At 37.2% G+C, this 21012-nt stretch overlaps 1 protein-coding gene across 4 annotated transcripts in view; it reads left to right on the top strand.

Annotated features, from left to right (window-relative positions):
- The window catches only part of ZFAT (zinc finger and AT-hook domain containing), a 127028-nt gene that overhangs the window by 87495 nt on the left and 18521 nt on the right, over positions 1 to 21012 (top strand). For all 4 annotated transcript variants that reach the window (XM_027684561.1, XM_027684563.1, XM_027684560.1 and 1 more), the window contains 5 exons: positions 5405 to 5492; positions 9194 to 9343; positions 11157 to 11330; positions 14116 to 14204; positions 16681 to 16819. In XM_027684561.1, the coding sequence (XP_027540362.1) occupies positions 5405 to 5492; positions 9194 to 9343; positions 11157 to 11330; positions 14116 to 14204; positions 16681 to 16819 (640 nt within the window). The remainder of the gene's footprint in view (positions 1 to 5404; positions 5493 to 9193; positions 9344 to 11156; positions 11331 to 14115; positions 14205 to 16680; positions 16820 to 21012) is intronic.

Raw genomic sequence — 21012 nt, 5'->3', positions numbered from 1 at the left:
TCGGAATAATTTACAGTTATGGATGAGCTCTCTGGGACCATTAGGGGCTGGGTGTGGAACTAAACAATGCTGATGGAGGTATCAGAGTTGGTTCCTCCAGTGGGTTTTACAATACAAACTATGCTGAGCAGGTGAACATCAGAGAGGTTTGTCTCTGAAAATATTTTAAATCTCTGTATGTAATTGATACTGCAAGACAAGCACCTCTGTAAAACTCTAGTTCAGACCCAGAACCAGCACTTGTTCTTTGGTGCCTGCCTTTCCTTTCGTGCACGTTTCGGGATGCCGATGACTCTTGTCTTTGGAAGGATGCTTATATATTCCAATATGCTGCTGACCTTTCGTGTGTGTAGGAAGTGAGACACTTAAGCTCTGATTGCTTATTTCCCCTTCCTGAGGAGCATTAATTTTCAGACTGTCACTGGTCTGGCTGTGTTACCCTTGCCTCTGGAGCTGTGCCACTGTGTAGTCAAGAATGCAAGGTACTGGAAAGGCAAGGAGATAACAAAGACATGTATGATCTAATGACCTGGCTCTCAGTTGGAAAATGGCTTTTACCCTTGTCCTCACTTCCATACTGAATGTCAGTGAGGCATATGTTTTTAATAGTGGATATTTCATGAAAATATGCTCAAGTACTGTATGCAGGTGCTTGTCATTTTGTGAGCTGTGACTTCTGCTGCTTGTCAGACTTCATAAAAGTCTGTCTAACCATTTGCACATTTTTCTGTATCTTCCTTCACATGTGTACATAGCCACCTCCTGGGTACATCAGATCCTTTTAGCTAAGTTGCATTTTAGTAGGACATCGGCTTAATTCAGGAATCTTTTGTGAAGGTTTTGATTTGAACATCATGACAGCTGTGGTGAAGATTTCCGGATGTACTCAGAGGTCTAATTCTGATCCCACAGGTCTTAGAAATTAAATTTCTGTTTATGTGAGTAGATGTGGGTGCAGGCTTTGTCTCTCTATTCCTCTACAAATTATACAGTGAAATGTTGTGTTAATTGAGTTGTGAGAACTTTTCCTGGAAATGCTTTGGGAGTACCAATATTTAGTAAAGCTTTGTATTATCTCCTGCTCATGAAATCATGTCACTGCTGCTGCTGGAAAGGAAGGGAATGGGTTGTTGATTTCTAGAACATAATTATCTAATTTGGGCTGCTAATTAGGGGCATGATCTTAATTTTACACTATTAATGAAACTGATAACCAAACAGTCAGGACTCCATACACTCTCTTTTGAAATTAGTGGCAGAATTGCCATTTAGATCATGTAATTTATGATTATATTATTCTATATATGTTCATAAGAGAAGATATTTGTGTCATCAGAATGTCTCTTTACTGATGAGTGCAATAGAAAAGCTGCTGTGTTTTCTGGTGTTTTGCAGTGTAGGATATATTTAGTAGTTTGATTAATTAAATAAATTTCATAGGGGTCTGTTGGTTTTATCAAAGGGTCCTTTATGTTGGTAAAAACCTCTAAGATCATTGAGTCCAACAGTTAATCCAAAAGCACCCTGTTCACCACTTAAACTATGTCCCCGAGTGCCACATCCACAAGATTTTTGAACACTTCCAGGAATGTGACTCAACCATGTCCCTGCGCAGCCTGTTCCAGCATTTGACCACCCTTTAAGTGAAGAAGGTTTTCCTCATATCAAGTCTAAACTTCCCCAGGCACAACTGGAGGCCATTTCCTCTAGTCCTGTTGCTAGTTAACTTGAGAGAAGAGACCAACCCCCACCTGGCTACAACCTCCTTTCGGAGAGTTGTAGCGAGTGATAAGGTCTCCCCTGAGCCTCCTTTTTTCCAGGCTCCCTACATATACAGAGGCTTTTAATTTTTCTTTTTGTGATTGTGTACTAGTACACCTATCCTTTGAATTATCTTGAAACACATGCCTAAAATTCTCTTCAGAGCGTTATAAATTGGTAATGCAATAGAGCTGATTTCTTAGCACAATTTTAATTCATTTATATAAAGAGAAACACATTGTGATTCCTATGTAAGTGGCCTTATTTTATAAAAAAGCAGCATAAACAAGATTTGTGATATCATTAGACTAATTTTTTTCGCTAGGTTTAAGTGTATTTATGGACCTAATTAAATACCTGATTTGTGGAATGCAAACAGTACTTTCTGTCAAAAACCTGCCTTTATTTAGGAATTATTTAAAGTTTCTTATATTTTCTCAAATTGATTATTAGGGTAGTAAGCAAATTTCGGAAAATGTATAAGTGACTTTGAATTTGAAATTGAAATTGAAATAGGTGATTTGACTATGCAGCAGGTCTCTAACAAAGATCCAGCTCTTTCCGTACTTTGTTTCTGCTTGTGTCCTTCAAAAAAACCTTCAAAGGCATTTAAAAGGTAATGAAGGCATAGAATAGATAACTTTTATTCTTACTAAAGGAAAACCTGCATGCTGGGAATGTGGTTAAGGTATTACTGGAACTTCAGCCTCAGTCCTCCAAAGTGCTTCTGTCATCACCTACAACCAGGGCACTCTGAAGAGCTACAGCTGCGGTGGGGGTGACCTTTGAGGCTCTGTTGTGGCCTGGGTGCTCTGAAATACTTTGTTTGCAACAGAGGGTTTCTTAAAGGCTGTTTGGGGAGTGATGGGATTACACTGAAGGACCAGCACTGACATGAGCTCTCAGGGCAGCGACAGAAGTGCACTTAAACATTCAAAACTAATAGCATAAACTCCAACAGTCAGTGGCACTGGCCTGGATAAACAGCAGTGAAAGATCTGGCTCCAGCTGGGTGCTCTCTCTGTGAGAGACTGGAGCTTGACAGATATACTTTGAAGTCTCGGTGCTCATGGGCATACTCTGTTCCTATGCAAAAGATACCCCTTTTGAAGGTCATTTCTGCAGAACTTGGTGTAGATAACTTTCTAACTGCTTGAAAGAAGCAATTTGGATTTTTTCATTGTTGAAAAATTTTGTTAGAATCATCATGTGGAAAGATGTGTTCTCGGTGCCTGTCCTTTTATGTTGCTCTATAGCTTTTGTTGCATTTACTGATTATTTTGAATTTTCCTTAAGGCATAGGCTTATAGCCTTGCCTTCCCTGAGAGTATTAGCAAGAATGTAAAGTTGTCACAATTACAGTATTTTAGTTAAAGTTGTGTGTGTGTGTGTGTGTGTGTGTGTGTGTGTAATGTTGAATTTTTTTTTCTTATTTAACTTTATGAAACAGCAAGATGTATTTGTCTCAGTGTTCTGGTCACACTTAATACAGTGAGTATCAAAGACCAGCAACACCCAACTGTACATTAAAAATATACTAGTTTTTGTCCTTATTTATTATATATTTTGCAACTAGTTATGTAGCAAGTTTGAGGAGCGGACTGAGATCTGTCAAAAAATTTCAGCTGCCCCCTAAAGAGCCCCCTAAATGATACTGTGCTTATGTTTTTCTTAAGTGTGCCAAATTATGAATATGATTATGCAACCCCATCTTTGAAAAGGTGCAAACATTACTGTGGAGGTTTATTAGGATTAGTCTACCAGTCTTCATTGGAGTGATGTGTTCAGTTAGAAATTTGAAATCATTGGTAGCAGATTTTGGTTATATCATTTGAGAGACCCTAATTCTGCAAATTAACAGCTCTTCTTCAAGGTTTAGACAGCATCATAGGCTCCTTGAATCTCTTCTTCCAAAAAACCATCTAGTGTTCTCTGATATTCCTTTTTTTTTTAACCTAGGTTTCTCAGGGCTCCAAATGGTGACAGCCCCAACTCTATCATAGCAGGATACTGTCCTCGGGGTGGTAATCCTTTAGTAGCTGCTATTCCCTGTCCCCAGTGCAGAGTTTCTCTCAGGAGCAAATGATCTAACAGCTCAGGCAGGATTCTTCTTGTGACTGCCATTGCCATATTAATGGCAGTGAGAGCTCCATATCCCATATCCTACTGTCGTAGAGTATGTATTGCTATTTTAGCCCATGAGTTCTAGAGCTACTTCTGGGTTTGACTCGTAGGTACTTCAACATAGGGATTTCTTTTTCTGAGGTACATAATGCACTGAGTGCAAATGCCTGTGTATATTCCAATGCCATGGAAACCCATCAATTTTGCTTTTCTTTTAAGAGACATGTCCATTTATAGCTGTGTAATGGCAGTATCTAGAAATAATGACCTCCTCGTACATTCTTCCTCACTGTTCAGAGATGCTCTTTGGTCTAAGGTCAGAAACTGGTAGAGTCCAGGACCCTTATTCTCCTGTTACCTCCAAATTTTTCTCTCATAACACAGGGGTCTGTCTTTTTGATCAGTAATCTTCCTTCCATGCTCTTCAAGTACTTCTGTTCTCCTCAAATAAGTAGTGAAATATCTGTTCTGTAGCTTCAGCTTACCAGAGCTGATAGGTAGTTTGATAGGTACACGTCTCCCACCAGGTAATGTGTTACCTGGTTATCTGCCCAGCTGTCAGGACTAAGTAGGCTTCCCTCCATTTGTGGTTTTGATGATCCCCTCATATGTTAATCCCCTCAGTGCAGAGGTGACTGGATGATCCATTCATTTGATTGAGCATCAAGTCTTTTGTCTCAGATGGTACTTCTGGAAAAATCAACCTCTTCAATTTATTTAATAAGTGGCGTGGTTTATTTTAAATTGGGTAATTTACCAGTTAATGGAGAAAAGTCCTACATTTTTATGTGGAGTTAGATGCATTTGTAAAAACAGGAAAATTGCAATTATACTAAAATTGCATATAGGAAGAAATGCAGTCAAAACTCTCCCATTAAACTTGATTGATGGTGTTAAATCTGTTATAACATCAGTGACACTGAGAAAATCCAGAGTAATCTGTAAGTTTTTAAATGAAAATAGTAGAAAAAGACTTTATTGGTAATACATCAAATGCTGAATATTTATAAAGTAGTAAGAAATGTAGACACTGAATAAGTAATGGCATCTGTCATTGCTAACTTTGCTGCTCCATTTCAGGCCATTTTGTAAATCCACATAGTGGTGCATGTCTTCAGAGTAATAAGATCTGATCCTTAGGTTTCAGAAGAGTGGACTTGTGAAAAAAAAAAAAGAAAAAACCCTGAATATTACTGCTCATATCAAATGCGTTTTCTTCTGTTATGTGACTTGATCTTTCGACTTTTGATTCTCTACAGAGTCAGTCAGAGGATAATGCTTACATTTATTGTGCATATTCTTGTCTGCCGTAACTTGGAGCCCTTTATTCATGAGGATTAATGATGCTTAGAGTACTTTAATATTTCTCCTTCACTTATTTCACTATAAATACCTTCATTTTTTCCTTAAAAACTGAACCTTCAATTATAACTTTGTTGAGAACCATGTATTACTGAATAATGACTATAGTGATTATACCAGTGGACTGATAATGCAATCTCTTTCTTTCTCACTTAAGGATAAAAAGAGTTATTCCTGTCCTGTGTGTGAGAAGTCATTTTCTGAAGATCGACTTATAAAATCTCACATCAAGACAAATCACCCTGGTAAGGAAAAAATCAAGGGAAATTTCTCAGTCTATTTCAATAAATGGATAAAGGTTTAGAGTGAGTAGTGAAATGTAATTATATTCCTAAGAAAGAGAAGAGTCTATGTCTAATTTAACTGGTTTAGAGTAAAAATTGTGTTGGGTTTGCAGATGTTAGAATTTAAAATGAAAAATGTTACTGTTTGAGAGTGTGTGTTGTGGAGTATGTCAGGTAATTGTGCTAAGAAATCTGACTTCATCTGACAAAGAGCTCATTTCCAAAAGAAGACCTAGGTGAATTCAGACTCTGTGTGCTCAGGTCCTTTGGGGCTGGGCTGTACCTCCAGTGCCAGATGAGTCTCCTTCAGGGCTCCTGCTAGAACCAGCTGGGATGTAGTGTGGCCAGTATTAAGCTGGAGCTGTCAAGCCTGGCTGGATCCAGCCAACCACTGCAGCCCATCCAAACTCTGTTTATTCCTTGCATTCTGGTGCCCTGATTTATCAGTGCAAGCACAACATAACAGGAATGTGGAAAGTCAATGTGCCGTGCCCGAGTAAACAATCCTGTCTCAGATCCTGGGAATCCAGTGCCAAAGTGCTGGTGCAGGGACTGATTTAAATCTGACTGATGTGAACTCAGCAGAGCCACATTGGTGTGTCCCTGATTTCCTCCTCAGTAACTGTGTTATGTTGGATAGAAAGACCCACTGCTACTGCAGAGAAAGGAGAGGTGACTGCAATGGCCAACACACTTTAATTAACTCATCTACAGTGTTACTTATCACCTGACATAATTTGATATTAAAAAAAAAAATACTGGCTATGCTCAAACTGAGTTTGGGGAAGGAAAAATCCTGTTAAAAGGATGTAACTTTTCTTGCCTTTGCCAGAAGTACAAAGTACTAGGTAAAGCAGTAGTTTCTTATCTTTTTACTGCCACTAGATAGTGCTAGACCCGTGTTTTAAACAATTTCCTTCACTTTAATTTCAGACTAACTCCCACTTCAGCTCTTTAGTTACTAAACCTCTCTATTTGCAGACCACTCCACAGCAGTGTGGTTGGAGGGCGTTGTCGGACGTCAACGGACATGTCTGATGCAGCAAATTGAGATGAGAAAAGGCTTCTGAGCTATACTGTAGTCAGGAGGTATATCACCAGTAAGCATAGAAATAGAATCTCAAGAGCTGTGCCTATTAAGCCTTTGTGCTACCTCAGCCAGGGAGCATAGGAGACCTCCCTAAATAACAGGATGTGTGGACTAGCAGGACGTTATGTACTGTGCCTTACAGGTTCCCATTAGCCTGCACTGGTCCATTTTCTGCTGAATTCTGTGTATGCTGTGTCTGAGGTCCAGAACTACCAGTTAACTCTGGAACCCTGAAATACAAAACTCAAGCATTTAAATACTTTGGAAGAATTCATTTGGTATCTGATTCCCTCTAAAATATAGTGTAAATTTTTTGATCCAAGTGGGTTCTTTTGAACTCTGTGTTATAACAGAGGGAAGGTTAAAAAAGAAAATCTGCACAGCCTCTTATTTTGTTTCCTCATTTTTCATTCATATATCACAGGCAAATAGAGCTTAAAGGCAAAATACCGGATTTATTAGATATATCTCCATGGTACTGAATAAATACTACATCTAAGATATGCCTATGCAGTAGTTATGCAACAACCCTGTTTTAATATATGGACGAGAATTAACGCACAAATCTTTTTTTCTGTGAATTGTCTTCTTGTAATCAGGAGGAAATCCTTTATTTGTACAACATACTTAATTACAAGCCAAATAAATGTGAGGGGTCTGATGGTACAAGCTATTAAATACTGCAGTGGAACAAGTGCAATTGTTTTCAAAAACGTAAATGAAGAAGTATTAAGGTGAAAGGAAAAATGGGTGCTGTTAAAATGAATTGAATTTAAAATGACATATCAAAAATTAATTTAAACTGAAACCCTCTTGTATTTATCATTAAAATGCTATTTTTAGAACTCCCCTTTCCTTCCTTTCTTAGTCTCATTCAGCATGACCCCTCCCTTGTCTCTTCTGTTCTATCAAGTAGAAAGTATGAAACCAAACAGCATTCCTTCCTCTGCTGCATTTGCAGAGGAGTTCAATTTTGGTCCCATGAAGGGAAAATCTCTGTAGACTTTGGCAGAGCAGTATTTCAAACCAAAGAGATAAGAGCTTGGCTTTATTGCCCAAAGATTAGAGTATTCAGCAGTGAAGGAGGAGAATTGGATTCTGGTCCCAGCTCTCAGAATTATCTACCTTTCATCCACTGTCTGATTTAATATGATATTACTTAATAGTTCTGAGACATAAGAGGCACCAGCTTTCATAGATCCCCACTGAGCAGACATCCTAGCCTGCAGTCATCAATGAAGGATCTAAGCCATGGAAGGCAGATGCGGGTTCAGACTTGTGTCTGTATTTTTCTTTTTTGGGTACTTTACAGCCTATCTCTGCTCAGTTTGTGGACTTTTGTAGTTACCTTTTGAGGTTGTTTTCCTTGGGCATATGAGTTCAGGCAGGATTTTTGATTCCATTCTGAGGCCAATCATCAGGAGACTAGGTTTGAAAGTTCATTTTTGGTAAAAATCTAAGTTTAGACTGTAACTTTCAAATTTATAAGATCTGGGGCATAATAAGTCACCAGTTTTCCTGTCTTAATGTTTAGATTGCATGAGTTCTGTACTTTCATTAAGTCAGGAGATAGCATTTCATTCATCTGACTTCAATGAGCAATTTGATTTACTTTTTTAAAGCATTTGGCAGTGTTTTCATTATGCATATTTGGGACACTTTTAATTTAAACTAAATTATTTTGAACTTTTTCACTGTGACAACCAAAACATTAGATCATATATGAAGGAAAAGCTTAGAGTTGTGTTTAGCCTGAATGAGCAAAGGCCAGGAGAGGAATCTTAATTGCTGTCTCCAGCAATCTAATTAAAAAGAAGACAGAGCCAGAATCTTCTTAAAGCTGTACTGTGAAGGGATGTGAGTTGAAGGAAGGAGATTCTGATTAGAATTAGGAAAACAATTTTGACTGTTAAGGTGCTTAAACACTGGAATTGGCCAAGAAAGGCTGTAGAATCTGCACCCTTGGATATGTTCAGAACAGGACTGGATATGACTCCAAGCAACTTACTGTAACTTTGAAGTTGGAACTCTAAAGTTGACCTTGCTTGGAGCAGGTGACCTTAGAGGTTTCTTCCAATCACATTTATTCCATGAGTGGTTTTTTCCTTTAAAGTATCTGATTATCAGCATTCTGATCATTATAGCTGTGGCTGAAGTAAATTGTCTTCAGATCCTTGACATCTGGAAATCTGGGGTGAAATCTTGAATACAGCTTTTGAAAATATTGAAGAAAAAAGTGCCAGTTAATTTATGGGGAAGGTTCATAGTCAGAAAATGATTTCTAAGCCAGTGGTGCAACTCCATTTTTTTAAATATTTAAAATGTTATTTTTTTTAAAACAGGCAGTGAGGACAGTGAGTTCGCAGATCAGAAGAGAAAGGACAGAGCATCCTAGGAGGCCTAAAGGAAAAAAGGTCCTTGTGCTCTTTGCCCAAGTCCGTTTTGAGTGGCAGTAGGGGAAACAGAGCTTTTAAAAAGTTGGAGTGATTCAGGATCTAGCTCTTCAATATTACTTAGAGAACAAATTCCCTCATGTACTTCTGGTTCTTATTACCTTTTGCATTTCTCTCAGAGGTTTCAATGAATACTATTTCTGAGATTCTTGGCAGAAGAGTTCAGCTGAAAGGACTTATTGGAAAACGAGCTGTGAAATGTCCCTACTGTGATTTTTATTTTATGAAGAATGGATCAGACCTTCAACGTCATATTTGGGCTCATGAAGGTAAAACTCTGGGTTTAAGCTTTTGGGCATATAATGAGTCTCATATTCCACTGAAGCTTCGCTGACGTAAAAAAAGGATTCAGATTTATTTCTATACCTGACTCAAACACTTTAAGCCACATTAGAGGTTAATTAATTAGTTTAATGCCTTCTGGACCACATATGAAACTGCATACTCATAACATGAATAGACAGCTTAAATGTTTTATGAAATTAATAATATTCTCATGCAATTTTTTCTGAACATCCCTAAACTATTTTTTCTCTATCTTCTTATGAGTCACTGCTGCTCCTTTCACATTTGCCCAAAAATACATGGTCTGGAAATCTATTAGTAAACCAATTGGAATCCAGTGGCTTTGATGTATACATATAAATTCTATATTTTAATTCAATCATGCAGATCATGACAGCTAACTGACACAGACAGAGACATTGATCAAAAACTCATAAGATAATGCTGATCACATCTGTGACTTTTTAGGGAGAAATTCCAGTAATGTGGCAACACTGGTTAAAAATCCCTTGAACTTAAAAATCTCTGCCCAGTAGAATCCTGTGTGTACCCAGTCTGTGTATTTTTATAATAGGTTGAAAACCACTTATGTGGTCTTTAGTCACGTTAATAATATATGGAACAGATGTCTATGCTTTTGGGTTCTTTAGCCACCCCACTGCATGAAGGGCATAATGGGATTTGGTACTCTCAAACTGGTGTCTTGGTTCCAAAGTGTTTGTTCCTATATAGGTAGTTCAGCAGGATTTAACTGTGAGTTTACCTCCCTGTGTACCATAGGAGGGTCCTCTCCAATGCCCTTTATCCCATTAAGAATTTGGGTAATACAGAATGTAAGTTAGGGCAATTCCTTGTGTATTCCATAGACAGAGTTTTTGTATTCTGACAGGAAAGCTTGGAACCCATCTCATCTGACTGTCGGGAGAAGGAGGTGAATAGAAATTTACTCCCGAATCAAAGTGTGCAATCAAACCTGCTTAAAGCAGACTATAATTCCTCATGCTTGTAAATCTAGTTTTAAGGTCACGAATATCAATCTAAAACTGCCAGAGCCTCATGAAACTGTTGAATTACTCTGCCAGTTCAGATTTATTCAACTTTTCTTTGAAGGATTTACTTTGTTCTTATAGAACTTCTGTTAAATGACATTCTGAGTGTCGCTCTGTGTGCTTCAGACAGTTTGAGAGAAGATGCATTTTTAATGCTTGCATCTTGTTGAGGGATACCTGATAAGATGCACTTACATAAGGGATACCACTGCATGAGACATTAGCAAATCTGATATTAATTAACAATAAAACACAGCTTCACACATTTAACTTCTGCTAACAAACTAAGTACCTAATGAAACTGTCCTCCTTAAAACAGCTTTCTTCATTGTTTATTGGAGTAAACACAGAATGGTGGTGATCTGAAGACTCTTAGAGGGACATAAATACACCAGCTAGGCATCAATTTAGGCAGTCTGGATTCTACTTCTAAATGAAGGATAGACACACCAAAGCCCAAATAATAATGTTTGCTTGGCTAAACTTAGTACTGACTTCAATAGGGCAATATATGATTCTAAAAGAACTCTTCCTTTCTCTAAGCAAGTTAAGTGATGCTGTCAAGAGCTTGGTATCATTTACACAGAAGCTACAGATGAAATTTGTTAAATGTGGATATCCAAATTTTGAAATGGTGACCTCGTTGTCTATGTTGCTCACATGATCTGAAATTTCTTTCAAGGAAATGTCCACCCTCTTGTCGAAAGGTACAGCCTGGTTGTTTCATGGTACATTCTTTCATGTTTAGGTGTCAAACCCTTCAAGTGCTCTCTCTGTGAGTACGCCACACGCAGCAAGAGTAACTTGAAAGCCCACATGAATCGTCACAGCACTGAGAAAACACACCTCTGTGATATGTGTGGGAAAAAGTTCAAATCAAAAGGCACTTTGAAGAGCCATAAACTCCTTCATACTGCTGATGGTAGGTGGATGTTTATTAGATTTATTTTGAGACATTATATACTGGCTGTACTACAGGGCCTTATTAACAAATGTTTTTCAGTTGAACACCAAGTGTGATTTACAAGTTTTGTTTATTTCCAGGAGACACCATTTGGGAAACAATTCAAAACTTTACAAAATTAATTTCTGTGAAAGACAGATGTCTCTGAAATACTTGTTTTTTTTCTTAAATTTCTGTTGGCTTTATATTTCTTCATGTTCTTACAGAGAATTTTTATTTCAATAGAAATTTGAAAATACAAATAGTTCTGTGGTTCAGTCTCTTACTACTTCTTCTATGAGAACATTGTTAGAACTCTGTTGTCAAATCCAGCAGCCCAGTAGACTCAGGGCCTGTGTCCCCATGTGTAATCAGCCAGTGACAAGCCTGGGCATGTATTCTCTACAGTCTCACATGCAGCACATCATTTGGCCTGTAATTTCAATATTTCTGTGATGATAACTGAAAAAAATAAGATGCACATCCAGAAAAATATCATATTTTGTGTCTAAATTTAGAACACAACAATACCTTATTATTATGTGATTGTCAAATTGAAGTAAATGATTTAGCAGATAAATTTTACAGACCTTCATTATGATTTGATCTTTGTTACTCACCTAACTGTGTGAAAACTCATTCTACTCTTTATTGACCATTTCATTTAAATTATTTTTTTAAAAACTACATATTTATTAGCATTATCCTTTCCCAGAGAGTGCACAGTGCTCTGTTACATCTTTAGAATGTATGTGAGGTTTCTGTGTCACAGATACTTATTTATACTTGCATATGTATGTATCAGTGAAACGGACAATCCCTTTTACATCAACAAATACATGTTACAGGAAGCATATAGGTATTGTTCTATTAGCAAAGTTACTGCAGAATTACTGTAAGTTAATAAATGACTCATTATTCAAAAAGTACTTTTCAATATTTTGAAATAACTTGGTCAGTAACAAGCAGGTGTGGCACAGAATGTCTAAACTTCCTATGCAAGAATCAAGATTTTACTTATCAAATGCAGTCCTCAGCTGATTCCTGGCTGTGAGAAGGAGGCAGGTTGTTGTATTTGAATGAAAAGGAAATTTCAAGCACGATCAGACTATAAAAAAAAATAAAAAGGTCTCTTTCTGTAAAAAAAAAATCACTGCATGGTATTAAATTTCAAAACCTTTCTGTTTTGTTTTCACCATCTGGCATGTTCAAATAGTGAAATTCAGCAATGAAAGCTGAATTTGTTTTCACCTGTTCTATTTCTAGAACAAAATGTGTATGTGTGTAAGTAATTGGTGCAATTCAGCTGAGGCAGCTTTGAAATTTGGCACTGTCAAGAGTAGCACTGTGGTCGAGCAGGAGCTCACCGTGTCTGGATTTGGTTTTATAGGTGCAAAGTTGGTTTTAAATGTTTTATTGCATGCAAGGAATGATGTTCTCTTATAAATTACTGCTAGGTCAGGCTGAAACCCTGAACCAGGAATGTGGTGCTTGTGGTTTGCCAGGGGACTTTCAGCCCCTTGAATGCTGACAGTTTCTCTTTGCCCAGTGTCCCTTTCCGTAGTGACAGCACTGCAGAAGTTCTTACCAGCACACGTCTTGGGTTCTTCAGTTACTTCAGAAATAAATGAATTTGAAAGATGTTTTTGCTGTTTATGAGTCTTGTCTTCCTGACTTACGAATCCAGGCAATTTTTGTTCAAATACCAGCCCTGCAAGGTCAATTTAACCAGCGGAATATAAAGCAGTTTTCTGTCTGATTTATTCTTCTCCTGAAGACAGACTTCTCAAGAGTGACATGATAGAAAACAATTCTGTAGTCCAGGGTTGTTACTGTTTGCGGTTAGAAATAAACCAGAATAAATAAATAAACAGTTTTTCATTATTTTATTTAGATATCAGAAAATGTCTCAAGGGTTTTTTAGCTGTGTTTTATAGAAATTTTCACACTTATTATAAAATGCTTGTAATTTTTTCAGCAAGATCCAGAATCTAAAGAAACCCAATCTCTTTATGATAATAGAGAATATTCTCTATTTTACTTCTTCATTGTTCTTTTTGGCTCTTTTGCTTTTGGAGTAGTTTTTAGCATATTCTTATGACAAATGCAGTTTGCCAGACAGGATGTTTAATTCAGAAATGAAGTCCTTCCGTAATTAATACACCTTGTAATTTGGCTGGAGGTAACAGGACTAATAGAATCTTAAAGGCAAAATATGAAGAAAGGGAGTATGAAACCCAGAAAATAAAAGGAAGGAAATTCTGTTAATTTAAAATAAAGCGGAAAAAAAAGATTTGTGAGAGAGAGTGCTCTGAAGGGAAAATGCATTTGAATCATAACAATTCAGTGCTTGGGACAGAAGTAGCTAAAACCGTGTAAATGTGATCAAACATCTGTGTTTTAAGGATTTCCAAATGTGCTTTACAAACAGCAAAGTAGCTGTGCCTGCAGTTGTAAATAATGGATTTTTTCTTCTACTTAGACTGCGCTATAACAATTCTCTTTCTTCTTTCCCAAGTGACTATCCCAGGAGAATCTAGATTATTTAGTGCTTATAATTTAAAGATGACACTCGAGCCTTTTTTCTTCCATACTCTGGTCTTAGCTCTATTTAACCAAAATTTTGCAGAGTAAGTGCCAGACTTCTTGTATTGTTCATTGTTCATTCTTAGCATTTTGGAATTCATCTTTATGAGACAATAGAACCAGTAGTTTTCTGAACTTAAATAGGAAAAAAATATTCCATTTTCTATTCCCATTTCAGGAAAGCAGTTTAAATGTACGGTGTGTGACTATACAGCTGCCCAAAAACCACAGCTCCTACGTCATATGGAGCAACATGTCTCTTTCAAGGTAAGGAAACAAAAAGCATGCTTATTTAAATCATGCTTAAAGTGGCTAAGAAATATATGGAACTTTCGAAAACAGTTTAAAGCTGGCACATTTTCCTGTTTGGTGACAATAATGGTACATGAACATTTTAATATTTTGGAAATTTTGACTTTATATTCAGACTTTTGAGATAGGGTTATTTTGTTCATGGACAATTTGTAATTAGTGTCTTTACTTCCAAAAATATCTGTATGTTGCAATATAAACCAAACGTTATTGGGTTTTTTTGATTGTCAGTCCTTGAGAGAACAAATCTAATACATACCTTAAAATGTTCTAGTGAGGTAGGAAAGCAAATCCCGTACATCACTGTTCATTTCTCCCTTTGTTTTTCTCTGAAAGTTTGCCAGTCTTTTGTACTATAGATGAGTTTATGTACTTGAAAATTGAAGAGAATTAATTTTAAATCACCCCTTTTATCTGAAATATGTCTTGAAAAGAGTTTTGAAGATTGTTAATGTCTCTAGGAAGTATTTAAATTAGAGATCTGGTTTATTTTAATAAACTGTAGTATGGTTTTATTTCTAGATTTTGTGTTGGTTCTCACTGTGATAAGTCTTGATGTAATGAATTGTGAAATGTTATATTCAGTAACTAGAAATTATACTAGTTTATTTTCCAGAAAAAGCCAGTGTTTTATATTTATGAAAATATGCACTTTAATGTAATGCTTTATCTTGACAATAAGCATATTTCTTATTGAAAACATCATACTGTTTTCATGTGCAACATCTTGCATTATCTGACAGATCATTTTGCTTCCAGAAGGAGTACACTGCAGCCATTCTTAGTAAGCACCATAAAGCAGAAAGGAAAGCAGTCTTTTCAATGATGGTTTACATTTTGGAGGATGAGATATCTAAGAAAATGAAACAAGTCATCTTAAAGAGATGATACATTTTGAACAAATAATTTTTCTTTCTTAAGTATGTGGTTTTGCTCTGGACTTATCTTTCGAAAAGGATTTTTTGTGAATGAAAATACATAATTTTGCTTTTTGATGGCTAAAGTGATGAATGTACTCGTAGTGCCGTTCTTGAAATATAGCTGATTCTGACCTCAGGATCAGCCTGCACATAAGTGTAGCAATTCAAGGCATTGTCAAGAGAACTGCAAAACACTGAAGTAGATCAATCATTAGTATTTATTTAAAGGAGTTCAAAACTTGTTTTTTAGTAATGTGTTCCTTCATTCTAGGGCAGATGTTTGCATGCTTATCAGACTCAGAGAAATGTCACTACTTCCATGACCTAATGATCCTTTAATCTATCATATTTCCCAGCTCCATGGATTTGCAATCCTGCTATCCAATAGCAAGTAATGTATGCAACTTGCAGGAATGTCGAGAGTGGTACAAGAACACAGCAGTGTGTCTGGATTATTTTCTTGAAAAAACAGCAGTTTCAGCAATAGAAAAGCAGAGTACCCCTCTCTGTAAAATTGCATAGCTGAATGTCACAGTGCCCTCTGAAGTGTAGGGCTAAGGGAGCCTGAACATCGCTTTTCTTCCTTATTTTTGCTATTTGGAGCCTGAAGGAAGGTCATAAGCAACAAGCTTTGGGGAGTGTTCTGGTCAATGGACCATGACTGCAGATATTTCCTGCTTTAAATTCATCTTCTATAAACATTTATGTACCAACCATTTTCTGCTGACTAACTTTAGGTGGGCCTGCTTGCTGAGCATAAAACATTTTCCATCCCATTCTGAGGTACTTGACTTTTCCCTAAGGACTTTGGTCCTTTTCCAGGACCCTGATGGTTATGTCAAGTTTCCTATAACTGTGATATATCTCAGTCAGGAAGTTATTCTGAAAGGTTAACTTCAGTCACAAGTGCTTTTTTTTTTCCCTGTCCTTTTTTCTTTGCAAATGTCTCTCCCTGTCAGTTGAAGGGAGACATATGTTCTTAAAAATTAATTAATTTAGTTCCTGAAATTAACCCACCAAATGGTCAGAGGAATGTAAGTGCCAGTGAAAGGGAAGCAGTTGGGAGCATGCTGGAGAGAGAAGGAAAGGAAAGAGATGAACCCTGCCAAGTACAGTTACCTGTTAAATTAGATTGGCTGTCATTTGTTCCTTCAGTTATTTGAGCTTTCTTGCTCCCTCTCTTCAGACCAAAGCTCATAGCAACTGAGTAATTTCCTTGTAGTAGAAAATCTCCACGTGGTCAGACCTGTGATCTTCAATTATGAAAACACAGTTTAATGAATTACAAAAAATAATGTTGAAAATACTCGATGTCTCACGTGTAATAAAAGGTACCAAATTTTAGGTAATGTTTAGTTTCAACTTCCATTTATATTGAATTTTGGAAGGTCTCCTTGCGAGGTGCCTGAACCAGAAACGAATATGGTTTCTTGGGATCAAAACATTGCAGCTTAGACCTGTATCCTGAAGAGGTGAGGAGATCAGTCTAACATTTTCATTTTTACTCACAGCCCTTCCGATGTGCACATTGCCACTATTCCTGCAATATATCTGGTTCCCTGAAGAGGCATTACAACAGGAAGCACCCTAATGAAGAGTATGTAAATGTAGGGTCTGGGGAACCTGCAGCCGAAGCTCTTATCCAACAAGGTACATCTTCACCCTATAAAATTGTTACTTTTTTTTTTTTTTAAGCAAACTCGGTATAAAGATAAGCTTTTGTGCAATATACATTCCTCAGTTTATTGGATGTTATATGATAAACTGTTGCTACTTCTTAGCAATTCTGAAATGGCCATCCTTTACCCTTCATTCAGTGTCCTTTGTTCTTGGTTTTTAAGAGAGGGTGAAGCAAAGTTTTGTTTGACCTTGCCTGTACTATTCATTGTTTCATACATTTATCATTTACATTTGTTTGTCTCTTTCTGTAAGTAAAGTATCACTGTCTGTTTGAATGAATGATAAATTTCTGTGACAGTTCTGCAAGGTTGAACTCAAGGTAAGGATGAGCAAGTGTAAGGAAAGAGACTGAAGAGTAAAATGGCAGCAAATTATTCCTCCACTAGTAAAACCTGGGGACAAAGAGAGTTCAGGTAAAACTGGTTGTGAATTGTGTTTTTCCCTATTTTTAATAGAAACTACCAGCAGTTTCATAATATCTTTTGGAATCTTCAAAGTTTCTGGTTTTGTTGAAGTGAAACAGAGACCAAAATAATGCCATTGTGTTAGATGATTAATTAAATATAATTTTTCTAATATGACATTATTAATAGATGGTATTTCCAAATCATCTAAGATAGAACATTTATTTATTGAAGGCAATTAATCCATGTTAAAATACTGAAGTCATGACACAGAGAAGGATACTCAAAGTCTGAGATTCTTCCTATAAACTTGCCCTATAAGGGAAAAATATATAACTACATTGAGGAATTTGAGCCTGTGTTATATTATATGACATTTCTTTGTTTCCTTTTAGTCAAAAACCCAACCAACCAAACAAAAAATAATTTAACAAGTAAATCTCTGTCTATAAATTTCAGGGTAAGAATGCACAGTATAATTTTAGGATGATTTTCACAGACAGTGAAAGCTGACAGGGAACCTGCAGTTGTTTTAAAAAAGTAATATTGACTTGGTCAGTGCTCAGAGCCTCTATTCTGTAGTCACCCTGGTGCAGGAAGAATTGTGCACTATGGGGAGCTTTATTTAACTTTCCAAATATCTGAGCAGTGCAAGGAATTATTTGTTCATAGCTACTCTTAAGAATAGGGACCTGAGGATGAATTCTGTTAATATAAATTAGGGATCATACTTGCAATGTTTTGAAGAAATAAAATTAATCATATGCTAATTAAGCTTTCCTTCCCCTTTGGGAGCCAGATAAATGCACTTCTGGAAGTAATTCTTTTCCACTGAATCAAAAGAACTGAAATGTTGTTGAAAATGCAGTAGTCTTACAATGAAGAAATTAGAGTGAGATGAGAGAGAAGAGCCTTTAATTGTTTTTGTAGTGGGCATATTTTTTCCACCACATTGGAACATTGGACAATGACTAAGAGGATGAAATTTAACAAGTCCAAATGCCAGATTCTGCACCTAGGACAGAATTATGTGTGGCACATAATTGTGGAGAGGAGTGGCTGGAGATCAACCCTGCAGACACAGAATGGGTCAGGTTGAAAGGGACCACAGTGGGTCATCTGGTCCAACTTTCCTGCTTAAGCAGGGTCATCCTAGAGCACATGGCACAAGATTGCGTCCAGAAGGATGCGAAGGTCCCTGACTGCATCCAGAGGGAAACAAAGCTGATGAAATGGCTGGAAGACATGTCCTGTGCGGAGCAGTTGAGGGCTCTGAGCTTGTCTAGTTTGGAGAAAAGTTAGGTGGCTGAGGGGTGACCTCATTGCTCTCTATGACTTCCTAAGGAGGCAAAGGGAAGAGAGAGGTGATGAGCTCTTCTCCCTGGTATCCAGTGACAGGGTGCATGGGAATGGTTCAAAACCATGCTTGGAAGTCTTAGACTGGACATTAGGAAGCATTTCTTTACTGAGAGGGTGGTCAAACAGCTGAACAAGCTTCCTAGAGAGGTGTTGATGCCCCAAGCCTGTCAGTGTTTAAGAGTCATCTGGACAATGCCCTTAACAACACGCTTTAGATTTTGGTCAGCCCTGAATGGGTCAGGCTGGATGGTTGTTGTAGGTCCCTTGCACCAAAATAGCCTATTCTGTTCTTTCTGTCTCTGACTTTGCATCCCTCTTTCTCTTCCCTTCCTTACACATCATTTATACTTCCTGTGCTACCAGTAGTGCTCTGCCTGTTTTCCACGTGTTCACCTCATTTGAGGAGCTTTAGAGCAGTAACAGGGCATCAAATCCATGTAGGAGCTATAAAGTCAGTGTCTCTTCTCAGGACTCTGCTATGAAGAAAGCCATGATAATAGGTGCAATTTTCCCACATTCAACTTCCTTTTCCGACTCAGTTTCCTTCTCTGTGATGGATCACATGGATCTTGCACATGGGCTCAAAATAAGACCAGAGATTTCTTAGCATGCTATAGAAACATCAGTTTTTCTCAGTCTTTTGGTATGTCACTGGGGGAAAAAGTGTTCCTTGTGGGAAACATTTGCCTTTGGAGGTGATAAACATGAATCCTATTGAAGTTAATAAAAGTTTTCCTGATTTGGAAATCAGATGATGTTCTCTATTTGGTTTACACAGCACAAACAGATCACTGTGGACACATTATGCAGTATGACAAGTATGTCATACTTGTCATATATGACACTTGTATGTCATGCAAGTTATTAGATATTAGGAAGAAATCCTTTACTGTGAAAGTGGTGAGGTCCTGGAACAAGTTGCCCAGAGAAGCTGTAGATGCCCCATTCCTGGAAGTGTTCAAGGCCAGGTTGGATGGGGCTCTGAGCAACCTGGTGTACTGGAAGGTGTCCCTACCCACGGCAGAGGAGTTGGAACAAGATGATATTTGAGGTCCCTTCCAATCCAAACCATTCTATGATTCTATGTGTTTCTCAGCTGTTTGGGCCAGGAGTTGCACCTTGCTGTCTGACAAGCTTCTGTTTAGTTCCAGTTTACTGTATTCATAGATGTGAAGAGCAATTTTGGAAAATTATTCATGTATTCATATAAGAGAAGAAGACCTGATATTAAACAAATCCTTTGAGATGAAAGGACTGTAGATGAAAAGGAAAAGGCGAGAGAACCAGCAAGCAAGAGGATTTGGAAAGAAATTGAGAGGGGAAAGTAACAAAGATTAATATCTAATAAAAGCTGTCTATATCTATTCATATTGTATTTGGCTTGTTCTAAGTTACGCACTGAGCCCAGAGTGAATTCCCTCACACTTGCTTGTCTCCTCTACTCTCAGCTGGGTTTTGATTGCATTGCAGGCACTGCAAATAATCTTAATTGAAAATATTTATATGAATGTAGACTGCTGGACTATACTCAAGATTCCTAGAATGAGTTTATAAATAAATGAATGATTCATAGAAGGGACCGGGTTCATTTCAGCAACTGCATTGCCAAGGATAGACAGCAGTATTTAATTTCTGAGCTTGTATTAGAAATTGGGATCACCTAGGATCAGAGAAATGCTTGGGATTTTGCAGTGTGTGTGTATGTTTCTTAGTTTAAATAGAAGTCTGTGCTCTGACATTTATTTTCATATTTTAAAGTAATAAAGGAAAATAAATAGCATGAGAATTTAATGTATTCTGCAGAGGGTACAAGAATATTAGATGTGCATTACCCACCAGTTTTTGTGCAAGGCCCTGCTCATTTGATAGCTTGTTTTTTATTTTTTTTTGCTTTGTGTTGGGCAAATCACATAACATTTTTCCTAAATTGTTTCTTTTCTCCTCACGGACACTCCCTACCATCTGTTGTTCTGTTTTTGTATCTGAGAGACAGATTTTCACTTTGTTTTTGTGCAGTGACTTGTGCAGTACATACATGACAATCCAGTTGTGGCCTCTATGTTCTGTTATACAAATACTATCACATGCTTTCTTTGGACAGAAAATAATAGTTGTCTTATGGAGATTTAAGGCTAAAAATAAAATGGAGAGCAGATGTCAGTGGAAGCAAGTTGTGGAGCTATACAATATCTGTGTGCAGTATTTTGCTGCAAACAGTTTTGGTTTTGAAAGTAGTTAAGGTGTGTAATTCATTGACTTTGTATGTCACCTATTATTTTAAAGAATGATATAAAACTAATTTTTCTGAGTTTTCATATCAACTCACTGACATGGAGTTATGTATTACCAATTTAATTCTATGCTTCTGTTATTTGTTCTTTAATTAAAGCCATAATGACA

This window comes from Neopelma chrysocephalum, unplaced genomic scaffold, assembly GCF_003984885.1.
Source record: "Neopelma chrysocephalum unplaced genomic scaffold, ASM398488v2 Primary Assembly neopelma1_66, whole genome shotgun sequence".
Classification (NCBI taxonomy): Eukaryota; Metazoa; Chordata; class Aves; order Passeriformes; family Pipridae; genus Neopelma; species Neopelma chrysocephalum.
This window is presented reverse-complemented; position numbering and strand designations above follow the sequence as displayed.